Here is a 25,819-nt window from a genome sequence, read left to right on the forward strand (position 1 = left end):
GGGGCTGGCCACTGCGCTTGCGCCCACGACTCCGCTCCGCTGGGCCCGCGGGGCGCGGGCGCCGGGAGCGCGCCTGCTCGGGCGCTTGCGCAGCCGCGGGGACTCCGTGGAAACCGAAGGCGAGCGAGGGCGGAACGCGGGAAGCATGAGGAAAGGGGCTTCCTGCGAGCGGAAACCGGCGTGGATGCCGACGGGGAAGGCGGGTGCGGAAGGTGGCGGGGCCGGGGGTGGTGGTCGGCCGGTGGACCCCGGGGTGGGGCCGGCCTGCGGTCGAGTGTCCTCCGCTCCGCGTGGGTCCCGGGCAGTCACGCTCCCCCGGGGTCGCTCAGCCTCTCCGGGGTCCCGAGGGCGGCATCCCCGCCCACCCCCCTGTCGCTGGGGTAGAGAATACATGTGTGGCTGTGCCGGCCTTGGGCTGGCTGGCGAGGCAGACAGAACTCGGCAAATTTCTTCTCTTCCTACTCAGTGAAGGTTCTCTTGGTTCTCCCAAGCAGCGGCTCTCACATTGCTGTCCTCAGGACTCACGGTCCCGAAAATACTGTAACTGTTATATGTTAACGCAACTCACTTTTATGAAGGATAAATATCCCTCAACAAGATAGTGTAAGTGGCAGTGCTCTGTGTTTTGCAAATCTCTTTAATAATGGACGATAGCTGGATTCTCCTCACACCTACACCTGCATTCCATCTGGCACGTTTAGTAGTGTCCTGAAAACTACAGTCCACTGATGAGAGGCTAAGAGAAAAAAAAGGGAAGAAAAGCCACAGACTCAGAGTCCCCGAAGCTACCTGAAGTATCTTACTGAGAGTATTATTATTATTATTATTATTATTATTAATTTGGTCCCTACAAAAATCTTTGTTGCTCAGGCTCCTGTTATAGCCATTCCTATCCTCTTGTGGGAAGCTACTGATAGTCCCTCAGCATCGTCAGGCTCACTGGTGTGACTTGTTGATATGGCTATCTGATTTGTGGAGTTAGTGCATTGTTGTTTAAGACCATAGGCTAACACTGGAATCCCAGTCTATGGGACCAATAGTCTTTTATTAATGACAATTTCACCTTCATATTAGGAGGTGACAGATTTTTGTTTCTCGATGTAATTTTCCATCATAAAAGCAATATTGGGTAGAAAAAGTCAAACAATATAGAAAAGTAAAATTAATTACAAATTCACTGCCCATTAGTAACCACTACCACAATATGGTGACTGTTCTTACAGAGATCAGTACATGAAGTATGAATTAAACATTTTTAAATTGTGTTGATCATTATTGTGTTGGGGTGGGTCCATGTGGCATAGTGAGTGTGTGGAGGTCAGAGGACAACTTTGTGATGTTAGCTCTTTGCTTCCAATTTTAAATACATTCAGGGCATGAACTCAAGTTACCCACTGAACCATTTCCTGGGCTCCAACGTTCAAATCTTTAATTAAAAATAAGTTACACATTTAACTTGCAGGAACAACCCAAAGCTTATACCCTACTTTTTAGTATTAACATGTGAATTTGTAATTCAGGTTTTAGTCTATATTTGAATGACTTATTAGCATGGTAGTTCCCATGCTAGCTGAGAGGTGAAGATAAAGAATTCGTAAATAACAATCTTTAACTTCATGTCAACCAATAGAGATCAGATTATCTCAGAAGTAAGAGGTGAAGCTAGGGTTTTAATGGAAATATATAACTCAAGTTATTGGAGTTCAAAAGGAGATAAACTTTTCTACTTTGGGGGGAAAAACGTGGAAATGTGACTTGGTCCGATCCTTGGGAAAGTTTAGCATTTGAAGATGAAACTAGAAGGATTTTGTCAGTTAGCTAGTATAACTATTGGCAAAGATGGAGACTGAGGAAAACCGGAGTCATAAAGAGGAAATAATAAGTAGTTTGGTAAATGATAATGAATACTTAGTGGGTGTACCCTTTATGTGAATTACCTCAGTGTTCATTACTCTGAGGGCAGGAATTAAAACTTCTATTTTATAGAAAAGTAACTTGTCTAGGGTCACACAGTGAATAAAATGGTGGGACCAGGATTTGAAATCTAATCTTTGTTTTTAAATATGTAGTCCTTATAACTGCTAGCATTGAGAAACATTCCAAGAGTCTGAGCCAGGACGTGATGATGAGATCTGTGTTTTAGGAAGATTAATTTCGCATTCACTATGTACTAAAGATTGTTTCAGTTTGGTTTCTTTTACAGATGTCTGTATATCTGCTTCACAGTCTGGAGACACTGGTTTTCATTTTACCACGTGGGTGGGTCTTAGTACGTCTGTTTGTTTCTCTATTGCACATTGGGATTCAGGCAGCAAAAACTGAAGTATTAGTGGAAGATTGGTAGAACTTGCTAGTTCCTTCAAGCATTTTTGTTGTTCGTATATTTTAGGAGCACCAAATGGATTTCTTATGGAAATATGTGTAGATTCAGTGGAGTCAGCTGTGAATGCAGAGAGAGGAGGTAAGGGAAACTAGATAATGAATCTCGGCTGACAACCTTTTTTAAGTGTCTAACAATGAATCCTATGGTCTGACCTCAAAAAAAAAAAACCCTTGCCAAGCTGGGCACTTGGGAGGCTGTGGCAGAAGGGTCACTGTGAAGTCAGTTTGGGCTATAGAGTGAGAATCCATTAAAAGAAAAAAAAAAAGCCCTTGTCAACTCTTGGATAGTAATAGTCTTTTCAGAAACAACCAACTAGAAAACCTACTGAAGAGCTTGGCATGGTGGCACATGCTTATAATCCCAGCATCGGGGAGCTTGAGGCCTGGGGGTTCAAAGTTTGAGGCCAGCTTGAGCTAGATAGGGAGATCTTGCTTTAGAAAATAAAGCAAAACAATTTTTTTTTTTTTTTGGAAAATTACAGTCTAATCTCCCCTTTCCCCCAGCAGGTCACATTTTAAGTCAAGCGTCTATAATCCTGCTTGCTCATTCACATGATTATTTTATTGAACTTGACACAAATTTAAGAACTTGAAACAGTTTAGAGATCTCTTTAGGGGACTGAGATGTAGCTCGGAGGTAAAGCATTTGTGGTGTGTGCAATCCCCAGTATTGAATAAGAATTAAAATTAAAGATGGTTCTAGACTTCTTATCTTTTTACCATAGATGCTGTTTTGTTTTGTGTTCTAAATTTGTTTTTGTGAGAAGCATAGACATTTCCATCATCTCAAGATCAGAAAAATAATTTTAACTCATTTTTTTCGGTGTTACTAGGGGTAGAACCCAGGATCTTGTGCGTGTTGGACAAGCATTCTACTAAGCTATGTCTCCAAACCTTTATTTTTATTTAAGGAACATTTTCAAACAAATGAATTGGGCATAACATGGGAATTCCCATGTGCTGGCTAGTTTTATCATTGGGAAGAAGGAACCTCAGAATATAAACTATCCCCCCAGTTTGGCCTATGAGCACATTTTCTTGATTAATGATTGATATAGGAGGACCCACCTCACTGTGGGTAATACCACTCGTGGGCTGGTGGTCCTGGGTGCTATAAGAAAACAGGTTGAGCAAGCCAGTAAACAGCACTCCTCCATGACTTCTCTAGTTCCTGCCCTCGCTTCCCTTAATGATGGACTTACAAGGTGAAGTAAACTCTTTCCTGAGTTGCTTTTGGTCATAATGTTTCCCATCTACTCATCCCTCAATTTTGTATTAGTTACTTTTCTGTGACAGATTTCCGAACAAAAGAAACTTGCAGGAGGAAGCGTTTATTTTGGCCCACAGTTTGAGGGACACAGTCCATCATGTCACTGAAGGCATGGTGGAGAGCTTGAGGCCACTGATGACTGTGTCTGCAGTCAGGAAGCAGACAGAAGTGGATGCTGATGCTCAGTTGGCTTCCGTGTTCTTTTTTTTGTTTTGGGACTTCAACCCATACAACAGTGCCACCCACATTCAATGTGGATCTTTCCTCCTCAGTTAAACTTCTCTGGAAACGCCCTCAAAGATGCACTCAGAGATATGTCTCCCATGTGATTCCAAATCTGATCAAATTGACAATGAAAAGTGATCATTACAAATTCAACCATTTTTAAGTCACTGTCAGTCATTTTCAGCAATTTTTTTGGTGGGGAACAATTTACATGTTTTCAGTTTTGCTGAACACATTTGATTATTGTCACTCAATCTCTTTGTGGCAATAAAAAGGAATAAAAGATTGATGGTTGCTGTAACAGATGGTTTGTTCCCCTGGTGCCAAACTGGGGCTTTGTACATGCTGGGTGCTGTATTATTGAGCTACTTCCCTTATTCTAGGTTGTTTTGAGAGAGTCTTGCTATAACCCAGGGCCACCTAACACTGTGATGCTCTCGTCTAAGCCTTTCAAGTGCTATGATTGCAGACATGTACTACCATACTTTATGGTTTCCTCGTTTTTTTAAAAAAAAGGTTTATTTTTCTCTTTTTTCGTAGTTGATTTGTTACATGCACTATGATGTTCATCATTCAGAGCACCACAGTCTCAATTTTGCTGATTATGTAAGTGGTGCCATATGATATTCTTTTCTAATCACATTATTTCCTGTTGAGTTGTTAACCCAGCAGTTTAAAATCCAATTCAGAATTCAGTTTTAATAAAATTGTTTCATAGGGCTGGAGAGATGGCTCATTGGTTGCACACACTGGGTGTTTTCCCAGAAGATATGGGTTCAATTCCTAGCACCTTCATGGTTGGTCACAACTGTCTTTAACTGCAGTTCCAGGGAAACTGATGCCCTCTTCTGGCCTCTATGGGAAGTAGGCATACACAGACATGCAGGCAAAACACCCATACTTATAAAATTAAGTGAATAAGCTGGGCAAGGTTGTGCATGTCTTTAAAACCAACACTCAGGAGGTGGAGGCAGGCAGATCTCTGAGTCTGAGGCCAGCCTGGTCTATGCAGCCAGTTCTAGAACAGCCAGGGCTATAGAAAGAGACCCTGTCTCAAAACACCAAAATTAAAGTAAAAATTTAGAAATAAAAAATAATTTTTAAAAAATACTTTATAGGCAACATTATGTTGTATTATATTAGGAGGTCATCTTGTGTTTTTGTGTGTGTGTCTGTCTGTATGTCTGTCTGTTTGTCTGTGTGTGTCTGTGTAATGTTAAGATTATTTAGTGAATTCAGGTGTTACCAACCTGATCTTTTATAAGTTTTCCAGTCATTTGTTAATCTAATAATTTTAGTATATAACACACACACACACACACACACACACACACACACACACACACACACGAGTTTCTTTTGTTCTTTTGATTTTGGAGGGACATAGGGTATCACTATGTAGTTGACACTGGCCTTGAACTCAATCTTTCTACCTCAGCATTCCATGTGCTAGAATTACAGGTATATACCACCATGCCCTGCTTAATATTTATTTATTAACTAGTATACAACTGGAAAGAACATCTTTCTCACCATTTGGTCATGTTGAAATTTGGTTTGTATGAGAGGGGAAGGAAGAAAGGCTGGCTTCTTTGTTCACTGATTTTCAAAGGAACACATCTGTTTGCTGTCTTCCAATGAGTTGTTTCCTCATTATAAAACTAGATTTAGACATAGGTGTTTTCATCTATCATAGTTATTTTATTGATGCTTTAAATATGCTATCTTTGGCTAATGAGAGCCTTGTCCATGAGACCTTTTAACATGACCCCAAAAGTTTGATTGTTCTTTTGCTATCAGTATTCACTGCATCTTGAAATTTTCTTGATAGCTACTCCAAAGTAACTGTTTGGTTTTGTTTTAAAGCTTAGAGTAATGAGGAATGTTTTGAAAAGTTGATATTACTTTCTTATTGTTTGACAGTTAACATTCTACTATTTTCTATCCAATAATGTCTTTATTCCCTATGCACGGCAACTCTAATACAAATTTTAAGAGAACTGGCTTAACTTGCATTAACTCTTAATTTGGCTATCAGTAATACAATGAGGGTTGTATAATACAATTGAGATTTAAAATATTTTTACTCTAATTTTATAATTTGATTTCTTTCAATTAAGTTCTCAGATTCATTTTATGTTTAGATAAACAGTTTGCTTTGTCATAGGAACTTTTAAAAAAATGTGTGTTTTTAAAAAGGTGCTGGTCGGATTGAATTATGTGCTGGTTTACTAGAGGGAGGAATCACACCCAGCATGGGTAAGTATCTTTTTTTGTCACCAAATTTCTCATACAGAGATTGGGACAACTGATTATTTAATGTTATATTAAGTATATGATGACTATGATAGCAATTAGAATTGCTTATGGTTGTAAATAACATCATCAAAAGATTTAATTAAACATATTTTTGTCCTCAAACATCAAAAAATTGGAAGGTAAATAGTTTTTATTGTATCAACTGACAAGTGCTTTTAAGTATCTTCAGTCTTTGTAAATTGCTCTTCTTTACCCCATGATTTTCCTATGACTTACCTTCTATTATAAACACTTTTGGCCTCCACTGCATCCTGCATGGCTTGGTCCTGGAAACTTTACTCAGGCAATGAAGAAATGGAGCAAAGACAGACACACACACACACCCTCACACATACAGGGAAGCTGGGATGTAATGGATCTGCTTACTCTGATGGAGTGGCGCCAGCTGTGAAACAGCCTGGGGCCTCAGCATGTTTAGTGTGTACAGCAGGGCGAGGAGTAAGCTAGTCTCAGTATGGGGTCTCTGTAGGGGAGCAGTCTTAGGGTGCAATCATCTGGGAGGAGGAAGCTGCAGTTGTTAGTTTTTACACACTGCTCAGTCATTTGTAAATGCTCATACTTGGACCAGAGGAAGGCTTTGCCCATTTCTATGAGTCTGAGGCATTAGTCTTTGTTAATAGTACACATTCACTAAGAACTTCATCCATTCTTTACACATTCACTCAAGGTTTCCTCTCTTCCCCACAGGCCTCCTTCCCTGTATATCAGCATTCTCTGATTTGTCCTGTTCACTCTTTTCCTTTGGAAATAATACATAAGAATAACTATATATGACCAATGATATTTTAATAACGTCTCCAGATCTTTTAGCTCACAGTTGAACTTTAGTCTGCTTCTGTTCTTAAAGGTATTCTTCAAGTAGTAAAACAAAGTGTCCAAATTCCAGTTTTTGTGATGATTCGACCACGGGGAGGTGATTTTTTATATTCAGATCGTGAAGTTGAAGTGATGAAGGCTGACATTCGTCTTGCCAAGCTTTATGGTGCTGATGGTTTGGTATTTGGGGCATTGACTGAAGACGGACATGTTGACAAAGAGCTATGCATGTCTCTTTTGGGTAAGAATTTATAGCTGAGGTGTAAGAGCTTCTAACACACACACACACACACACACACACATTCCTGATGCAGAAAAAAAAATCACAAAATTGATTTTTCAGCCATACCTACAGACACTTAAATTAACCCATCTTAAAAAGAAGTTGTCTAAGTATTTGGGGTAGAGGGCATATGTGGCAAAGGCCTCTCAACATTCCTTTGTTGTTGTAGATCAGGTACTGCATGTAGCTAGAGTTTCCCTGCCTTGCCCACAGTCTGGACAAATCTTTGTTACCCGCCAGTCCCACAGCTGCTCAGACCCAACCAAGTAAACACAGAGACTTATATTGCTTACAAACTGTATGGCCATGGCAGGCTTCTTGCTAACTGTTCTTACAGCTTAAATTAATCCATTTCCACAAACCTATATGCTGCCACGTGGCTTGTGGCTTACTGCCATCTTCACATGCTGTTTGTCATGGCGGCGGCTGGCAGTGACTCCTTCTGCCTTCCTGTTCTTTCTTTTCTCCTCTCTGTTAGTCCCACCTATACTTCCTGCCTAGCCACTGGCCAATCAGTGTTTTATTTATTGACCAATCAGAGTAATTTGACATACAGACCACCCCACAGCAACTGTGCTTGCAGAATTTAAGATAAATGTACATTGATTGCATTAACCAATGCACCAAAACTTGAAAAGTTATTCTAGTCAATAATGAGGAGAGGAGGTGGAGAGGATAGACGCAAACTACCTACATTATAAGGTCAAAGTTCTTCTTGAAGATCCTCAGAGTAGCCAAATAATCGATGTAGTGTTGTCTTTATAGTTGATGTAATTTTTGTTTGGTGCCCCCTAAGGTATAGATAGCTATATTTTATGTAAGAGTCAGAACTTAGGGGAAAGGTGGGACTTTTGAGTCTATAAGACTGCCAAAGCTGCCATTTTGTTACTATTTTAGTTCACTGTCCTAGCAGAAGAGAGTATAAAGGAGAATTCTGCATATAGTCATCAGCCTCTTCATGTGTTGTATGACTTTCTTTTTATAGCTCTTTGCCGTCCTCTGCCAGTCACTTTTCACCGAGGTGAGTCATTTCTGTTTTTAATAGGTTTGTTCAATGGTGTCAGTTTTTAAATTTTACCAGCTGGCACAACCCTTCTAATGAACACTGTTATATAGTGTTACAGTGATACTAGTTAATATCTTAGTTCTTGGGAAGAAGAGTTATAGATTTAGAGATGGTGTTCAGTGCCTAGAAAACTTAAAAACTTTGTTATGAAATTTTAAGAAGGTGGTGGTAGCATGTACTCGAGAAGAGAGTAAACATTGCCTGTAAGTGTATGTGTCCATCCAAGTAGCAATCTTAAGATTCATTATTTATTAGATTGCCTTAGATCATATACAGCCCTACAATGAATAAATCACCATGGTCATTGAAATGAAATGTACCTCCTGGCTTATGCCAGGCAAAACCATTCCTAGAGCTCACAGTGAGGTCAGCTTTATCAAATGTAGACTTCTTAAGAAAGAAAGTAGATGTTTGAACAAGAATCAGACATTTTTACCAAGAAATAGATGCTAATAGTTGTAGTTCCCATGTACATTGGCTAAGTCTTATTAAGCCTTGGGAAAATGGAGAGACATGTGTCACTTGTGTTCAGTAGGCACTGCCATTGCAGATGGAAAGAAAGAAACCTTTAGTCTAAACAGTGATATACTTGAGAAAGGGTGAAATATTTTCTTCTTTTTAAATAGGCCCAGAGTGAATTGTCGGTATCTGTCTCCATGTACAGCAATTAAGATAAAGTATTTGTTACCCTTTGAAATGTGTGACCCTACCAGAAACGATTGTCTTATTTGATATTAGCAATGTTTGCTATAAAACGACAATAACTAAGAGAGTTAGTCTGTCAGCATCTTGATGACAGACACAACAACAAATTTTAAACATGAAAAGTATTTTTAAATTAGTGAACATTTATCTGAAAAAGTAGTTTAAATTTTGTCATTCTTAATAGTTTTAAAAATATAGACCAGTCACATAGAATATATTTTTAAAATTTTAAACTAAAAGATGACTTCAAATTTCTATTCCTTTCTCTTTCTCTGATAAGTCTAACAAAAATATTTTCACAATTTATAGAAACATTGGTAGTGTTCTTGGTTCCATGTTTTCCCACGTGTTAATTTAATAAGGCAGGATAAGCACTGTTGAGAAAGCGATGGCACTGAACCAGGAATGCTTCTGTAGGACGTTAAAGGTGGAGAAAGTCTGTCCCCGAGGACCCATAGTGCCTCATTACCATACATCAGAATTCTGTACCATATGATAGTGTTGAGAACCAAAGCAGAAGTAGTTTTTCTTAAGATTCCTAGGCCACTTTCCTTTCTTAGTGTTCTGAAGAGAGAAGTCCCGTCCCTTTCCTCTCCACTTAACCTCCTTTCCTCTCCTTTGCTCCCTTCCCTTGAACTTGGGGTCCTCCTGAGTGCTAGAATTATAAGCCTGGGCTTCCATGCCTGACTTGAGAAAGGAGTTATCTTAGTAGAATGGAACTGAAAGCTCATGTTGTCTGTTAAAAACAGCCACCTTACACTATGAGTCTTGACTGTATCAGGTAAATGATTTAGTACAAACTAAATGTGAATGGGAGGCTAAGTTTCTCCTAGGACAGGTGGGTGTCATGTGTCATTTTATGCAGTGTAGTTTGTCTGAAGCCTTTGAGCACTTTTCCAGATGTGATCATTCACATGTCACATTTACAGCATTGTCATATCTAAATGCTACTGCATAAATGTATTAATACTTTTTAAAAAAAAGATTTACTTGTTTATTATGTATACAGTGTTCTGCCTACGTGCCAAAAGAGGGCACTAGATCAAATTATAGATGGATGTGAGCCACCATGTGGTTGCTGGGAATTGAACTCAGGACCTCTGGAAGAGCAGTCAGTGTGCTTAACTTCTGAGCCATCTCTCCAGCCCCTTATTAGTACTTTTTTAAGATAAATTTTAAGTAAGTTTATTTTAAAGAGTAACACTTATGATTATTGAAAATGACCATGCATATTACCGGTGGTGTGCAAACTTTTGTACTGGCAAACTCTGACTCTTAGAAAAGAAAAAGAACCCTTAGGAATAAAAAAGAACTCTTAGAGCAGGCATAGTGGCACACACCTTTAATCCTGGAACCCTAGAAACAGAGCCAAGTGGTTCTCTCTGAGTTTGAGGCCTGCCTGGCTTACGTAGTGAGTACCAGACTAATTATAGCTACATGATGAGGTCCTGTCTCAAAAAGAAAAGAAGAAACTCTGATTTGTAACTTTTCCTTGTTTCTGTGGTTTAAATGCTTTACCTTGACTAATTTTGAATGCCAGTCTGACTTAAAAAAAATTATGAATTTTTCATAATTGTCTATTGTAAGCCAGTATAAATCTAGCATACTATTATATATAATGTATATTATAATATTTATACACACACAATACATTTGGAAACTATTGAATTTAGAGGATATTTCTGTTCAAAATTCAAATCAGTTTTACCTTTTTTAGCCTTTGATATGGTTTGTGATCCAATGGCAGCTCTGGAGACCCTCTTAACCCTGGGATTTGAACGCGTTTTGACCAGTGGATGTGACAGTTCAGCTCTGGAAGGACTGCCTCTAATAAAGCAGCTCATAGATGAGGTACAGGATGGCTGTGGTTCCTCTGAACATTCTGTTATTCCGCTGGTTTAGAGAAATGAGTATTACTGACTTGGTGATGATGGAAGAAAAGCAGAGCCAGTGACATGTTTATTTGATTTTTATTTATTGCGTGGGTGTTTTAAATAACCAAGGAACTTTAGATCAAATTGCAGACAGCAAATTTTACCTTTTCTCTGTCGTTAGTCTTGTCTAGTTTTACACCACTGTCAACCCGTGTATATGCGGGGAACCCCTTTAAAATTTATAGTTGTCATCTGTGCATATATCCTAAAATTTACATTCCTTTTAATTCTTCCCACCTATCAATATAGAAGAATATGTTTTCTCTTAGTGAACTAGATTTGTAGAGCAGTCAGTAATTGCTTTAAAAAAATTTTTTTTACATTTGTGTGTATGTCTGTGTGTGCATGAACGCACGCGTGCACACACATATGCACATATGCTTGCCATAGCGTGTCTGTGGAGGTCAGAGGACAGTTTGCAAGAGTTGTTCCTCTATGTCCACTGTGTCATTTTGGGAATTGAATTCAGGTTGTCAGATTTGGCAGCAAATGCCTTTACCCATAAGCCATCTGGCCAGCCTGAGGCTTGCTTTGCCATTAAAATGCATCTGTGTTTTTCTGACCAGTTCAGAGGCTTTCTAAGTTACTGAATACAGACTTTATGATATGAGAGTTCTATGCTTGAGCTCAGGATTGACATTTATTTGCTGTGTGATATTAAGTAGACTACTAACCTAAACCTCTTTGTGTACAATTGAAAAAAGTTTAATTTTCTCATTATTTAAAGAAGATGTGTATAGACCTTAGCACAGTGCTTGACATACAGTGGGTCTTAGTATATGTTATTCTCTATTATTATTACCTTTATTAATGATATCATTTAGCATTTTTGTGTAGACGTGATTATTTTCAGTTTTCATAAATACTATTCAGAAGGTTACTTAAGGATCGGATGTGATTTTGTCACTCTGGAATTTACTTATTTACAAATATTTACTTATTAAGTATATATTAGGTACAGGGTATTTATACCATTTGGTAGTTATGTGGTATGCGCATGTATGTGCATGTGCAATCTTTTCACAACAGGTACTATTTAATAGATTAATTTTTTGAAAGATGCTATAGGAGCACAGTGGAATGGAATTAATTCCAGATTTTCAGGGATAGAGGTTGGCAGTCATTAGAACTTCCTAGACAAAAAGACTTCCAAACTTAATGTCTTACTCCTTTGAAGGGTGTTTGGAAGTTATCCTGTCAAAGTCAGGGCCTTGTTTCTGCAGGAGGAATAGTGTGCAAAGGCCTGGAAGCAAGAGCAGGCATAGGTTACGGTCCTGAAGAATGACAGAGTTTGCAGTGAAGGAAAGAATATGTAGAACCTTGAAAACCTTGCTAAATAGTATTTTATAGTTAATCTTTGGCTATGGGGAAGCCCAAAATGTTTTGGAATAGAAGAGTTGATGAACTAGGTTTCTAGTTTTAAAAAATTATTGAAGAATAGAGAATAAGTTATAATGGTTGCTATAGTCATGTATTAGATTTTAGAAGTCCTCCTCCCCTCCCCTGGTGTGAGTGTGTGTGTGTGTGTGTGTGTGTGTGTGTGTGTGTGTATGTGCGTGCGTGCGTGCGCGCACACCTGTGTGTATGTTTATATGTTAATCATTGGTTGACACAGTTAGGTTAAGTATTTTCTTGCACTGACTTTTTACATCTTGGGTAACAGTCTACTTCTATAATATACTATACAGAGCATAGACTTTTGGGTTAGAATACAGCCTTAAATCTTGGTTTTTCCCTGGACAAATTACCTAAGCATTCTATAGTTAGTTTGCTTTTCTGCAAAAGTGAAGTAATAAGAATATCTACCTCCCCAAATGGTTAGAAGGTTGTTAGTCGGATTTTGATGGCTTTGATATAATATCTGACATGTATAACTTAAAGGGAAGAATGTTTTACTTTGGTTCCTTGCTTCCAAGGTTATAGTCTGGAGTCCATGACTGCTGCTTGTGAGTCCAGGACAGTTGAGAACGTAATGGTAGCAGGAGCATGTGGCGGACGCTGCTCACTTCATGGTGCACAGGAAGCAGAGAAAGTAGGAATGAGAAGGGCCAGAGCGAGATACAGCCCTCAAGGGGAGGTTCCCAGCAAACTACCACCTCCAAGGCCTCACCTTCCACACAGTTCTACCACCTGCCAATAGTCAATCCAGATTTGTTTTTCAAACACAGCCTAATCTAATTTATTCCATTTAAAATTCATTATCAGTGAATACAACTTCATTTTACCAGGATTTATTGTATTTGGAATTCTATAACCTATTCCTTTTTTCCCCCCACATCCTGGCCACAATTTCCCCTCCTTCCTCTCCTCCCAATCACTCTCACCCCAACCCCAATCCATTCCTCCTCAGTTTCTGTTCAGGAAAGGGCAGATCTCCCATGGATATCAACAAAGCATGACATATCAAGTTGTCATAAGACTAAGCACCTCCCATGTATTAAGGCTGGGCAAGGTGATTCAGTATGATGAATAGGGTCCTAAAAGCCAGCAAAAGAGTCAGAGATGGCCCCTGCTCCCACTGTTAGGAGTTCCACAAGAAGACTAAGCTACACAACTGTAACATATGCAGATTGTCTAGGTCAGTCCTTTGCAGGCTCCCTGGTTATCAGTTCAGTCTCCATGACCTCTGGTGAGCCCAGGTTAGTTGATTCTGTGGGTTTTCTTGTGGTGTCCTTGACCCCTCTGACTCCTACAATCCTTTCCCCTCTCTTCTGCAGGATTCCCAAGTTCTGCCTAATGTTTGGCTGTGGGTCTGCATCTGTTTCCATCAGTTACTGGGTGAAGCCTCTCTGATGACCAATCTATGAGTATAGCAGAATACCATTAGGCATCATTACACGGACTTTTTTTTCTCCAGTTGTGTTTGGTTCTATCCTAGGTCTCTGGGTCCTGATGCTCCGGGCAATGTCAGGGGTGGGCTTACTCTCCTGGCATGGGTTTTAGGCTGGACTGGTCATTGGTTGACCACTCCCCTCAATCTCTAGGCCACCCTTACCCCAGTACATCCCATTGGCAGGACAGACTGTAGGTCGAAGATTATGTGGCTGGGTTGGTTTCCCACTCCTTCCACTCACAGAATCTCTTCTATTTTCCCTTCCGAGGTAGATCAGCATGTCCCCTCTTGAACCATTCTTGTTACCTAATCTCTCTGGGTCTATGGATTATAGCATAGTTATCCTTTAATTTTATAGATAATATCTACTTATGAGTGAGTACATTCCATATTTGTCTTTCTTTAGGTCTGGATTACTTCACTCAGGATTTTTTTTTTTCTGGTTCCAGAAAATTTGCCTGAAAATTTCATGATGTCATTGTTTTTAACAGCTGAGTAATACTCCATTGTATAAATGTACCACATTTTTTTTTTTTTTTTTTTTTTTTTTTTTTTTTATCTATTCCTTGGATGAGGGACATCTAGGTTATTTCCAGGTTCTAGCTATTACAGATAAAGCTGCTAGAAACATAGTTGAACAAATGTCCTCATGGTATGGCGAGGTGACCTTTGGGTATATGCCCAAGAGTAGTATAGTTGGGTCTTGTGGTAGATTGATTTCCAGTGTTCTGAGAAACTGCCATATTGATTTCTAAAGTGCTATACAAGTTTGCACTCCCACCGCAATGGAGGAGTGTTCCCTTTGGTCCACATCCTCTCCAACATGAGCTGTCACTTGTTTTTTTGATCTTAGCCATTCTGACAGGTGTAAGATGGAATTTCAGAGTCGTTTTGATTTGCATTTCCCTGATGGCTAAGGATGTTGAACTTTGTTTCTTGGCCATTTGAGATTTTTCTGTTGAGAATTATCTGTTTAGATCTGTACCCCATTTTTAATTAAAGTATTTGGGTTTTTTTGATGTCTAGTTTCTTGAGTTCTTTATATAATTTGGAAATTAGCCCTCTGTCAGATGTGAGGTTGATAAAGATCATTTCTCATTCTATAGGCTGCTGTTTTGTCCTATTGACAGTGTCTTTTGCCTTACAGAAGTTTTTCAGCTTCATGAGGTGCAATTTATTAATTGTTGATCTTAATGTTTGCACTATTGGTGTTCTGTTCAGGAAGTTGTCTCCTGTGCCAATGTGTTTATAGCTATTTCCCACTTTTTCTTCTTTCAGGTTCAATGTATCTGGATTTATGTTGAGCTCTTTTATCCACTTGGACTTAAGTTTTGTTCAAGGTGATAAATATGGATGTATTTGTATTTTTCTACATGCCAACATCCAGTTATACCAGCACCCTTTGTTGAAGATGTTTTCTATTTTTCTATTGTATAATTATGGCTTCTTTGTGGAAAATCAGGTGTCCAAAGATATGTGGATTTATGACTGGGTCTTTGATTCTATTACATTTTTCCACCTGTCTGTTTTTATGCCAGTAACATGCTGTTCTTATTACTATAGCTCTGTACTAAAGCTTGAAGTCAAGGGTAGTGATACCTTGGGAGTTCTTTTATTGTACAGGATTGTTTTAGCTATTCTGTTGTTTTTTTTTTTCATATGAAGTTGAGTATTGTTCTTTAAAGGTCTGTAAAGAATTATGTTGAAATTTTGATGGGGGTTGCATTGAATCTGTAGATTGCTTTTGGCAAGATGGACATTTTTATTATGTTATTCCTACCAATCCATGAGCATGGGAGATCTTTTCATCTTCAGATATTTTCTCCAGTTTCTTTCTTCAAAGACTTAAAGTTCTTGTCATACAGGTCTTTCACTTGCTTGTTTAGAGTTAAACTAAGATATTTTATATTATTTGAGTCTATTGTGAAGGATATTGATTCCCTGATTTCTTTCTCAGACTATTTATCATTTGAATATAGGAGGGCTACTAATTTTTTGGAGTTAATCTTGAAACCAGCCACTTGACTAAAGGTGTTTATCAGTTGTAGGAGTTCCCTGGTAGAATTTTTGGAGTTGCTTATGTATACTATCATATCATCTATGAATAATGATACTTTGATTTCTTCCTTTCCGGTATCCCCTTGATGTTCTTTAGTTGTCTTATTGCTCTAGCTAGAACTTCAAGTACTGTATTGAATAGATAGAGAGAGAGTGGACAACCCTGTCTTGTTCCTGATTTTTGTGGAATTGCTTTGAGTTTCTCTTCATCTGATTTGATGTTGGCTATCAGCTTTTGTATATTGTTTTTATTATGTTTAGGTATGTCCCTTATATCCCTGATCTCTCTAAGACTTTTATTATGAAGGAATGTTGGATTTTGTTAAAGGCTTTTTCAGTATCTAATGAGATGATCATGTGGGTTTTTTTCTTTCAGTTTTTTTATATAATGGATTACATTGACAGATTTTCATATGTTGAACCATCCCTGAATTTCTGGGATGAAGCCTACTTGATCATGGTAGATAATCTTTTTGATGTATTCTTGGATTCAGTTTGTCAGTATTTTATTATTTTTATTCATTAATGTTCATGAATGAAATTGGTTCATAATTATCTTTCTTTGTTGAGTCTTTGGGTGAATTGGGTATCGGGGTGACTGTGGCCTCATAGAAAGAATTTGGCAATGTTCCTTCTGTTTCTATTTTGTAGAATAGTTCGAGGAGTGTTGGTATTAGCTCTTCTTTGAAAGTCTGGTAGAATTCTGTGTTAAAACCATCTGGCCTTGGGCTTTTTTGCTTGGGAGACTTAATGACTGCTTCTACTTCCTTAGGGGTTATAACAAATTGTTATATGATCTTGATTTAATTTTGGTATGTGGTCTCTATCAAGACTTTTTTTTTTTTTTTTTTTTAGGTTTTCCAATTTTGTGGAGTATAGGTTTTAAAGTATGACCTGATGATTCTCTGGATTTCATTAGTGTCTGTTGTTCCATTCCCCTTTTCATTTCTGATTTTGGTAATTTGGATATTCTCTCTGTGTTTTTTAGTTAGTTTGGATAAGAGTTTATCTTGTTGACTTTCTCAAAGAAGCAATTCTTTGGTTTCCTTGATTCTTTGTATTGTTCTTTGTGTTTCAATTTTTTGATTTCAGCCCTCAGTTTGATTATTTCCTGCCATCTACTCCTCCTGGGTGTGTTTGCTTCTTTCTGTTCTAAAGTTTTCAGGTATGCTGTTAAGTTGCTAGTATGTGATCTCTTCAAATTCTTTATGCAGGCAGTTAGTGCTATGAACTTCCTCTTAGCTTTCATTGTGTTCCATAAGTTTGAGTATGTTGTGCATTCATCTTCACTGAATTGTAGGAAGTCTTTAATTTCTTTCTTTATTGCTTCCTTAACCCAGTGATACTCAGTAGAGACTTGTTCAGTTTCCATGAGTTTGTAGGCTTTCTGTTGTTCCTGTTGCTGAAATTCAGCTTTAATCCATGATGGTCTGATAACATACAGAGGTTATTTCAGATTTTGGTATCTGAAATAACAAAATCTGAAATTTCAGATTTTGGTATCTCTGTTGAGACTTGCTTTGTGTCCAAGTCTATGATCAGTTTTGGAGGAAGTTCCATGAGGTGCTGAAAAGAAGGTATATTCTTTTGTGTTTGGGTGAAATGTTCTGTAAATATCAGTTAGGTCCATTTGAATCAATAACGTCTGTTAGTTCTGTTATTTCTCTGTTTAGTTTCTGTCTGGATGACTTGTCCATTGGTGAGAGTGGGATATTGAAGTCTCCCACTATTTTATTTATTTATTTATTTATTTGAGCTGAGGACCGAACCCAGGGTCTTGCGCTTGCTAGGCAAGTGCTCTACCACTGAGCTAAATCCCCAACCCGAAATCTCCCACTATTAATGCATTGGGTTCAATGTGTGATTTAGGCTTTAGTAATGTTTCTTTTACAAATGTGGTTGCCCTTGCATTTGGGGCATAGATGTTGAGAATTGAGACATCATTTTGGTAGATTTTTTCATTTGATGAGTATGAAATGCCCTTCTCCATCTCTTTTGATTAATTTTGGTTTGAAGTCTATTTTGTTAGGTATTAGGGTAGCTATACCACCTGACTTCTTAGTTGGAAATCTTTTTCCAACCCTTTACTCTGAGGTAATATCTTTCTTTGATGTTGAGGTGTCTTTCTTTCTTTCTTTCTTTCTTTCTTTCTTTCTTTCTTTCTTTCTTTCTTTCTTTCTCTCTCTTTTTTTCTTTTTTTTTTTCTTTTTTTTTTTTTTTTTTTTTTTTTTTTTTTCCTGAGACAGTGTTTCTCTGTGTAGCTTTGCGCTTTTCCTGGAACTCGCGTTGGAGACCAGGCTGGCCTCGAACTCACAGAGATCCACCTGCCTCTGCCTCCCGAGTGCTGGGATTAAAGGCGTGTGCCACCACTGCCCCGGTGAGGTGTGTTTCTTGTATATAGCAGAAGGATGGATCCTGTTTTTGTATCCGTTCTGTTATTTTGTGTCTTTTTAATTGGCGAATTGAGTCCATTGAGATTGAGGGTTACTAATGACTATTGATTGTTAATTCTTGTTATTGGTGGTGGTGGTGGTGGTGGTGGTGGTGGTGGTGGTGGTGGTGGTGGTGTGTGTGTGTGTGTTTCCCTTTGTTGGTTTTTGTTGGTGTGAGATTATTTATTGCCTGTGTTGTCATGGGTGTAGTTAACTTCCTTGAGTTGGAGTTTTCCTTCTAGTACTTTCTGTAGGATTGGATTTGTGGATCGATATTGTTTAAATTTGACTTTGTCATGAAATACCTTGTTTTCTCTATCTGATTGAAAGTTTTGCTTGGTATAGTAGTCTGGGCTGGCATCTGTGGTCTCTTAGAGTCTGCAAGATATCTGTCCAGGCCCTTCTTGATTTTAGGGTCTTTGCTGAGAAGTTGGGTGTGATTCTGATAGATCTGCCTTTATATGTTACTTTGCCTTGTCCCTTTACCACTTTTTTTTTTTTTTTTTTTTTTTTTTTTTTTTTTTTTTTTTTTTTTTTTTCGAGACAGGGTTTCTCTGTGTAGTTTTGCGCCTTTCCTGGGACTCACTTGGTAGCCCAGGCTGGCCTCGAACTCACAGAGATCCGCCTGGCTCTGCCTCCCGAGTGCTGGGATTAAAGGCGTGCGCCACCACCGCCCGGCCCCTTTACCACTTTTAATATTCTTTTTTTATTCTGTATGTTTAGTGTTTTGATTATAATGTGGTGTAGGTATTTTCTTTTCTGATCCAATCTATTTGGTGTCCTGTAAGCTTCTTGGACCTTTATAGGCATGTCCTTCTTTAGATTGAGAAAATTTTCTTCTATGATTTTGTTAAATATATTCTCTGGGTTTTTGAGCTGGGATTCTACTCTTCCTATTTTTCTTAGGTTTGCTCTTTTCTTAGTGTCCCAGATTTCCTGGATGTTTTGTGTTAGGAATTTTTTAGTTTTAACATTTTCTTTGACCAATTAATCTTTTTCCTCTATTTTGTGTCTTCAACACCTGAGATTCTCTTGTTTTCTATTGGTAATGCTTGTACCTACAGTTCTTGTTCCCTTACCCAGATTTTCCATTTCCAAAATTCCTTAGTTTGTGTTTTCTTTATTGCTTCTATTTCCATTTTCAGGTCTTGAACTGTTTCCTTCACCTGTTTGTTTTTTCTTGGCAATCTTTAAGGGATTTATTGATTTCTTCTTAATTTTTTTTGTTTGTCTTTTCCTCAGTTTTTTTTTTTTCAAGACAGGGTTTCTCTGTGTAGTTTTGGTGCTTTTCCTGGAACTCACTCTGTAGCCCAGGCTGGCTTTGAACTCACAGATATCCACCTGCTTCTGCCTCTCGAGTACTGAGATTAAAGGCGTGCGCCGCCCGGCTTTCCTTGATTTCTTTAAGGGATGTTTTTATTTCCTCTTTAAGGACCGCTTATCATCTTCATAAAGTTGTTTTTAAGGTTGTTTTCTTGTGCTTCATCTGCACTGGATTGTTCAGGTCTTGCTGTCATAGGAGAGCTGGACTCTGGTGGTGCCATGTTGCCCTTTCTGTTATTGACTGCATTCTTACACTGGTGTTTAGGCATCTGGGTTTGGGATGATTATAGGTCTAGGTGTTGATTTCTGTGTTTGTCTTTATTGGATGGGTGTTTTGTCCCTTGGTTTGTGTTTCTTCTCTTGTCTTCTGGCCTAAGTGTCCAAGGAGTCTAGTGAGTCTTGAGGTCCAGTAGGGTGTCTCCACTGGTGTTTTGGGGGCCTTCAAAACCTCTGAGGTTTTGGGTGCCAATGTTGCCTTTTCCATTCCAAGTACCTGTGTGGCCTCTGGAGTTCTGGTAACTGCTTGGCACCTGGGATTCCTAGTATAGCATGACTTCCAGTACAGCACAAGTGTTCTGCTGGGCCTGGCTTCCCTGGATCCAGCCTGGCCTCCAGTAAAGCCGAAGTTGTGTGTGTGTGTGTGTGTGTGTGTGTGTGTGTGTGTGTGTGTGTGTGTGTTTTGATTTTTCGAGACGGGGTTTCTCTGTGCAGTAGTCCTATCTGTCCAGTACTGTCCTGGAACTTGCTTTGTAAACTAGGCTGGCCTTGAACTCACAGAGATCCACCTGCCTCTGCCTTCCAAGGGCTGGGATTAAAGGTGTGCGGGGAGGGAGGAGGCAGCAAAGCCAAAGTCTTTTTCTGAAGTTGTAGGCCAGAATATGGAGCTGCGTGTCTATCCAGATTTTTAATCCATCAGTGGATTATTCCATTCATGAAGTCAGAGTCCTCATGATACAGTTATTTCCCCAAAGTCTGTCAGGGGGCAACCAAGCCTATGGGGGTCATTTCACATTCAAACCATAACATAAGGTTTGTCTTTCAGATAATTACTGATGCTCAATATTTTGTATTTTTAAGTCACTTCTGATAATGTTAGGTAAATATATTATTCTAAGTAATCTTTTATAGAAGGCCAAAAAGCATGATAATATTTATTTCTTTAAAATATTATTTGTCTTTATTTTGGAAAGCTTTCATTTGGTTACAGATGGTTGTGAGCCACCATGTGGGTGCTGGGAATTGAACTCAGGTCCTCTGGAAGAGCAGTCAGTGCTCTAAACCTCTGAGCCATCTCTCCAGCCCCGGAAAGCTTTCATTTGGAAGAAACAAATAAATATGACTTTCCCCTTTCTAAAATCATTTCAACTTCTTAGATAGTGAATGTTTTATGGATGCTTCACCTTTACACATTTGAGAACAGATAAATCTTTGATCCAGTTAATTTTTCTAACAATTATTAATTTTGTGAAATAGCCCCCTTCCTCTCAGTCTATATTTCATTACCTGACCGTACTATATTTTACCTTCATTGTACGTACTATCTGAAATTTATTATATAAATATTGTTTGTCTGTTATAGTCTTCTTTTCATGTTTAAGTTCCATGCAAGTAGGAACTTTCTCTTGTTCACCATGTCTAAGGGATGGATTTTTCTCTTCCCTCTTATGTTTAGTTCCTGGGGCATATAAACCAACAAAAGAATCTGTGCATAACTGTATATTCTTGTGTGTATGTTAGCAAAAAATATAACTCAAAGAGATGCTTAGAATAGAGCTTACATACGATTTTAATGGGTGGAGAGGAGGCTTGAGAAGGGCAACTGTGGGAGAAAAAGGGTTTTCCAGAAAGATAAATAGAATCTTAGGAGAATGGGTAGGCCGTATGATAATTTTATAATTCGTCCCTATCTTCCAAAATTATCAGAAATTAAATTGATTCTTACATTCTCAGTTAAATGAACGTATGGCTGTATTTTGCTGATATTTAGTTGAGGAGCCAAGATTTGAGTAGATTCCCATCTTCCCGTTCCCCTCACCATAATTTACAATTATGTTAGATTGTCTTTTCTACTAAAAGTTTACTTACGTGCACCTATTTTCATTCACAGCATACTGAAAACTCAAAATTTCTGTGATTATCCATAATATTTTTTTAAGATGATGTGGTTACAAAGTATATTTTTCCACCAATTTTTTGTGTTTATAATATACATTCATAAAGCAATATAATAAAAAATCTTTCTGTAAAAAAATTATGATGCTGAACATCTTTCTTGCTCAATACCCTTTCCCTCAGAGAGAGAGAGAGAGCTGTTGAAAAATTAAACATTAGCAGTAACTTAAATTTTTTAGTATACTTATTAATCTCAGTTGAGAGAAAGATACTAAAATTTCCTTTTTCTTCCCCTTTTTCAGGCCAAAGGCAGGATTGTGGTGATGCCAGGTATGTATCTCTGTTTTTTCTCATAACACTGAAATAAAGTGTTGGAAGAGCAAATGAGTCAGAAAAACGAAGGAAAAAGTGCTAGAATGTGGTACTTAGAGATAAAAATATATAGTTTGATTAAAATGTTTTAAGATTAGGCGGTCTCTGCTGAGATTTAGAAATAAAGAGCCCTCTAAGAGAAGCTGGCTCAAAGAGGAGCGATAAGGGATTTTCTCCGTGTTTGTATCTCGCCGTGTAGAGTACTATGAACTTGAATATTCACCTTGGTGAGGGAAGGCAATTCAGTGCTGCTGTCCTGTGATAAAGCCAAATGCCTGAATAAAGGGACTAGTCTGTCAGCTCAGACAGTTGTACCAACAAACTTTAGGACATAAGTCACATCTCTAAATCCAACTTCTTCATGATAAGTTCAGAAGAAAGTGGGGCTAGAAGGAACATATCTCAACATAAAAAGGCTGTATATGACAAACCTACATTTACAAAGTTCAAAGTATTTCCACTAAAATCAATTGAGATTCAGTACTTTCAGTGAGATCACACAGCTTTTTACAGTTACCGTGGGAAAGCCCAGAATTCTTCTCTAAGTCTGACTTGTCGGCCTGTGTTCTTTCTGTTTTGTCTCATTCTGTTCTGCATTTTGTGTTGTGTTGGATTGTGTTTTGTTGTTGTTGTTCATTGTTTTATTGTTTTGTTTTGTGAGACAGGGTCTTGTTATGTAGCCCAGGCTGGTCAAACTTGAGATCATCCTGCCTCAGCCTCATGTGCTGTGGTTAAAGACATTCAGCACTGTGCCTGGCTTGTTCTTTCCACTCTGAAGAGTTCAGCAGTGTGACTGTAGCACTAACAACAACCGTAACAACAAAAAGCCAAGTTAATGAGTCTGAAGAAGTATATGAAAAGCATAGCTTAAAGTACAAAGTACATAACTAATACTATCTTTAAATAGTTGAATATATTTTCTATATCAGAATATGATGCTGAATAATTTCATATTTATAATTACTGGTATCAGTTCAGAGTATGACTGTCATAAATATTTGGCTATGTAGTTTAAACTAAATGAAATTAGGCTCGTCAGTGAAATGAAACAAGCAGTTATTCTTCGGATGAACAAGCTGGAAAGAGTTTGCTTCTTCTTGTTGCCAGTACAATCAGTACGCTCTTCAAATCCTAGGCCAGAGCAAAACGTTACAGGTTCTCTGTTGAGGATAAGTTTCTGATGCTTTTGTAGCTTTTTCCTTGAACCTTTCTTAAACTTTCCATATATAAGTTAAGGGGAAAGCAATGATGAAGTGCGGAATAATTTTCCTTGTCCAGAATAGTCTTTTTAAATCCAAAGTTAGTAATGCATAGCATCGTGACATAAACCAATGGATGAATGAGTTTCCTTTATAAGCTCTGTCCTTAAAAATTCTCCAGAGTCTGTAGCATAGGTCTTCTATGTTTTCTGATCCCATTTTAGCTTAGAGACAAAAATTCTTGAATCACTGAAAATTTTTAGAATGGAGATTTTATGTAGAAGAATGATTTATCTATATTTAAATTTTATGTGATATTCTGTCCCGCTTAATGTATTACTTTTTCTTTGTAACAGGAGGTGGCATAACAGATAAAAATCTGCAAAGGATCCTTGAGGGTTCAGGTGCTACGGAATTCCACTGTTCTGCTCGGTCTTCTAGAGACTCAGGAATGAAGTTTCGGTACAAATACATTCTTTATATACAGGAATTATATATTAATGAAATTAATCTTTGCTTGCTTAAATAAGAAAACTTGCCGGATGGCGGTGGCGCATGCCTTTAATCCCAGCACTGGGGAGGCAGAGCCAGGTGGATCTCTGTGAGTTTGAGGACAGCCTGGTCTACAGAGCAAGATCCTGGACAGACAGCAAAACTACACAGAGAAACCCTGTCTTGAAAAACAAAAAAGAAAAAAAGAAAACTTTAGTTAATGTCATTATTAAATAATGGAATGCTGTGATTAGTAAGTATTGTGATTGGTTTTTCAGTTGAAAAATATTCCTAAAATGATTGTTGTTCTTCCCGAAATAAGCAGTAACTTCAGAATATGAGTTAACCTTTATCTGGCCTTTGCTTAGTTTTGCTAGTTATAACCGTTTTTAATGGTTATGTCTAGTCTGGGTCTACTAAGAGAGAAACTTAATTCAGTGGGAATGATTTCCTAATTCAAACACTGCTGAATATAAGCACTTAATAAATTAATTCAGCAGTAAAGGATCCAGTGAGTCAGATACTCACATGTACTCATCCTGTATGCCTTCCTTTTACAAAGTTAATAATTGGTATAAGGCAGCCTCAGCACCATTTTTATCTCTCCTGCTGTAAATAGTCTTCCTTTACCTTTGCTCTCTACTTGCAGTTGTTTTGAAATTTTATCACTGTTAAGGACTTTAAACCACTGTGTTTTTCAACATCCTAGAGGATTCCTACAACTTAATTGAATCATCTCATTTACTAGTGGGGGAGAGTTCAACATAAAAAAAAGGAAGACTTTATCATGTACATTTTCAGATACAAAATCCAATTTCCTGCCTGTTAGATTTAGCTACTAGATTTTTCAAGTAATTAATCAATGTAAATTGTGAGTATAGTAGTCCAGCATCTTTGACCTTCCTTTATTCTTGAGGCATGAATTAGTCTATAAAGTGAAGGAGAGTGTATTTAACAACTGATATGATTACCTATCTGTTCTTTGTTATTTCTATTGCAGAAATTCCTCTGTTGCAATGGGAGCTTCACTTGCTCATTCAGAATATTCTCTAAAGGTAACAGATGTGACAAAAGTAAGGACTTTGAATGCTATTGCCAAGGATGTCCTAGTTTAGTTAAGGCTCCTCTGAGAGACATGGATATCAGAGTGTGCAGGCAGAATTAGGACCTTCAGTTCTCCACGTGGCCATGGAGTACGTTTCTAAGAAGAAAAAGAAATTGGACCGGCAATGCACTCATTTTCTTTGCTAGTCATTTCTGTCATCGTGGCTACATTTGGTCTGTGCTTCTTCCATGGAGAGAGACTTAGTCAGTTTTCAGTGGAATTAACTGATAAACTGGCAAAGTTCAACTACAAGGTATGAAATCAGAGTTTGGGTTAGGATCAATTAGTACCACTTTTTTGCCTTTCATTTGTAAAATAAAAATTCTTATTCTATCGTGTTATAGTCTCATATTCTTTCACTTAATATTTTCAGTAGCTTACTATGAAAGGAGATTGTTTGTTTTGCTTTTCTGTTTCTTTTAGTTTTTCTGTCTATCATGTACTCATTGGATTTGTTGCTCAGGGCAGGATGTAAAGGTTACAGTAAAATAGTCTAGTATAAAAATTCCCAGATTTGGACTTTTTTTCTTTCTCTTACATTCTGACATCCAAGTTGAGGCAGGGAGATGATGTGTCTTCCAATGTGAATGTTTGGATTTCTCTGGGCCTCCCAGTAGCCACAGTGAAAACGTGCTGAGAACAACGTAGGAACCAGAAATCTGCATCTCTGCTGTAGGGGTCTCGGTGCTGGGTGACACAGTGATAGCCACAGTTGAAGGCAAACCAGAGCTCGAAAGAAAGTACAGCCGACAATGGGAACTGGCAGGGAAGTCACACCGGAGCCAGGTGCAGTGGTGCATGCCTGTAATTCCAACTCTAGAGAGGCTGAAGCAGGAGGATGGCTTGAATCAGGAGTTCTGGGCTGTAGTGTACTTTGCGATCATCAGGTTGCT

The 25,819-nt window shown here is 38.2% G+C and overlaps 1 protein-coding gene across 3 annotated transcripts; it reads left to right on the plus strand.

Annotated features, from left to right (window-relative positions):
* Positions 1-5: 5 nt before the first annotated feature.
* Positions 6-25,264, plus strand: Cutc (cutC copper transporter). 3 transcript variants are annotated; one of them, XM_028888837.2, is made up of 9 exons: positions 6-203; positions 2,390-2,461; positions 6,077-6,136; positions 7,044-7,253; positions 8,281-8,316; positions 10,814-10,917; positions 22,061-22,088; positions 23,686-23,791; positions 24,822-25,264. In XM_028888837.2, the coding sequence occupies exons 1-9, from the start codon at positions 146-148 to the stop codon at positions 24,934-24,936; spliced, it is 789 nt and encodes a 262-aa protein (XP_028744670.1). In that variant the 5' UTR covers positions 6-145; the 3' UTR covers positions 24,937-25,264. The 3 variants fall into 3 exon arrangements, with proteins under 3 accessions (XP_028744670.1, XP_028744669.1, XP_037062977.1); XM_028888836.2 differs by having other exon boundaries at positions 7-203; positions 10,784-10,917; XM_037207082.1 differs by lacking the exon at positions 6-203 and adding an exon at positions 495-603 and having other exon boundaries at positions 10,784-10,917.
* Positions 25,265-25,819: the final 555 nt, after the last annotated feature.

The sequence above is a fragment of the Peromyscus leucopus genome, chromosome 1 (assembly GCF_004664715.2).
Source record: "Peromyscus leucopus breed LL Stock chromosome 1, UCI_PerLeu_2.1, whole genome shotgun sequence".
Classification (NCBI taxonomy): Eukaryota; Metazoa; Chordata; class Mammalia; order Rodentia; family Cricetidae; genus Peromyscus; species Peromyscus leucopus.

What these genes read in the sequence shown, in the direction of transcription:
- Cutc (XM_028888836.2), top strand. Translation starts at nt 146, where the DNA reads ATGAGGAAAGGGGCTTCCTGCGAGCGGAAACCGGCGTGGATGCCGACG. An exon ending in GATGCCGACGGGGAAGGCGG is followed by an intron (nt 204 to 2,389) that starts GTGCGGAAGGTG and finishes CGTATATTTTAG; the next exon opens with GAGCACCAAATGGATTTCTT. An exon ending in TGTGAATGCAGAGAGAGGAG is followed by an intron (nt 2,462 to 6,076) that starts GTAAGGGAAACT and finishes GTTTTTAAAAAG; the next exon opens with GTGCTGGTCGGATTGAATTA.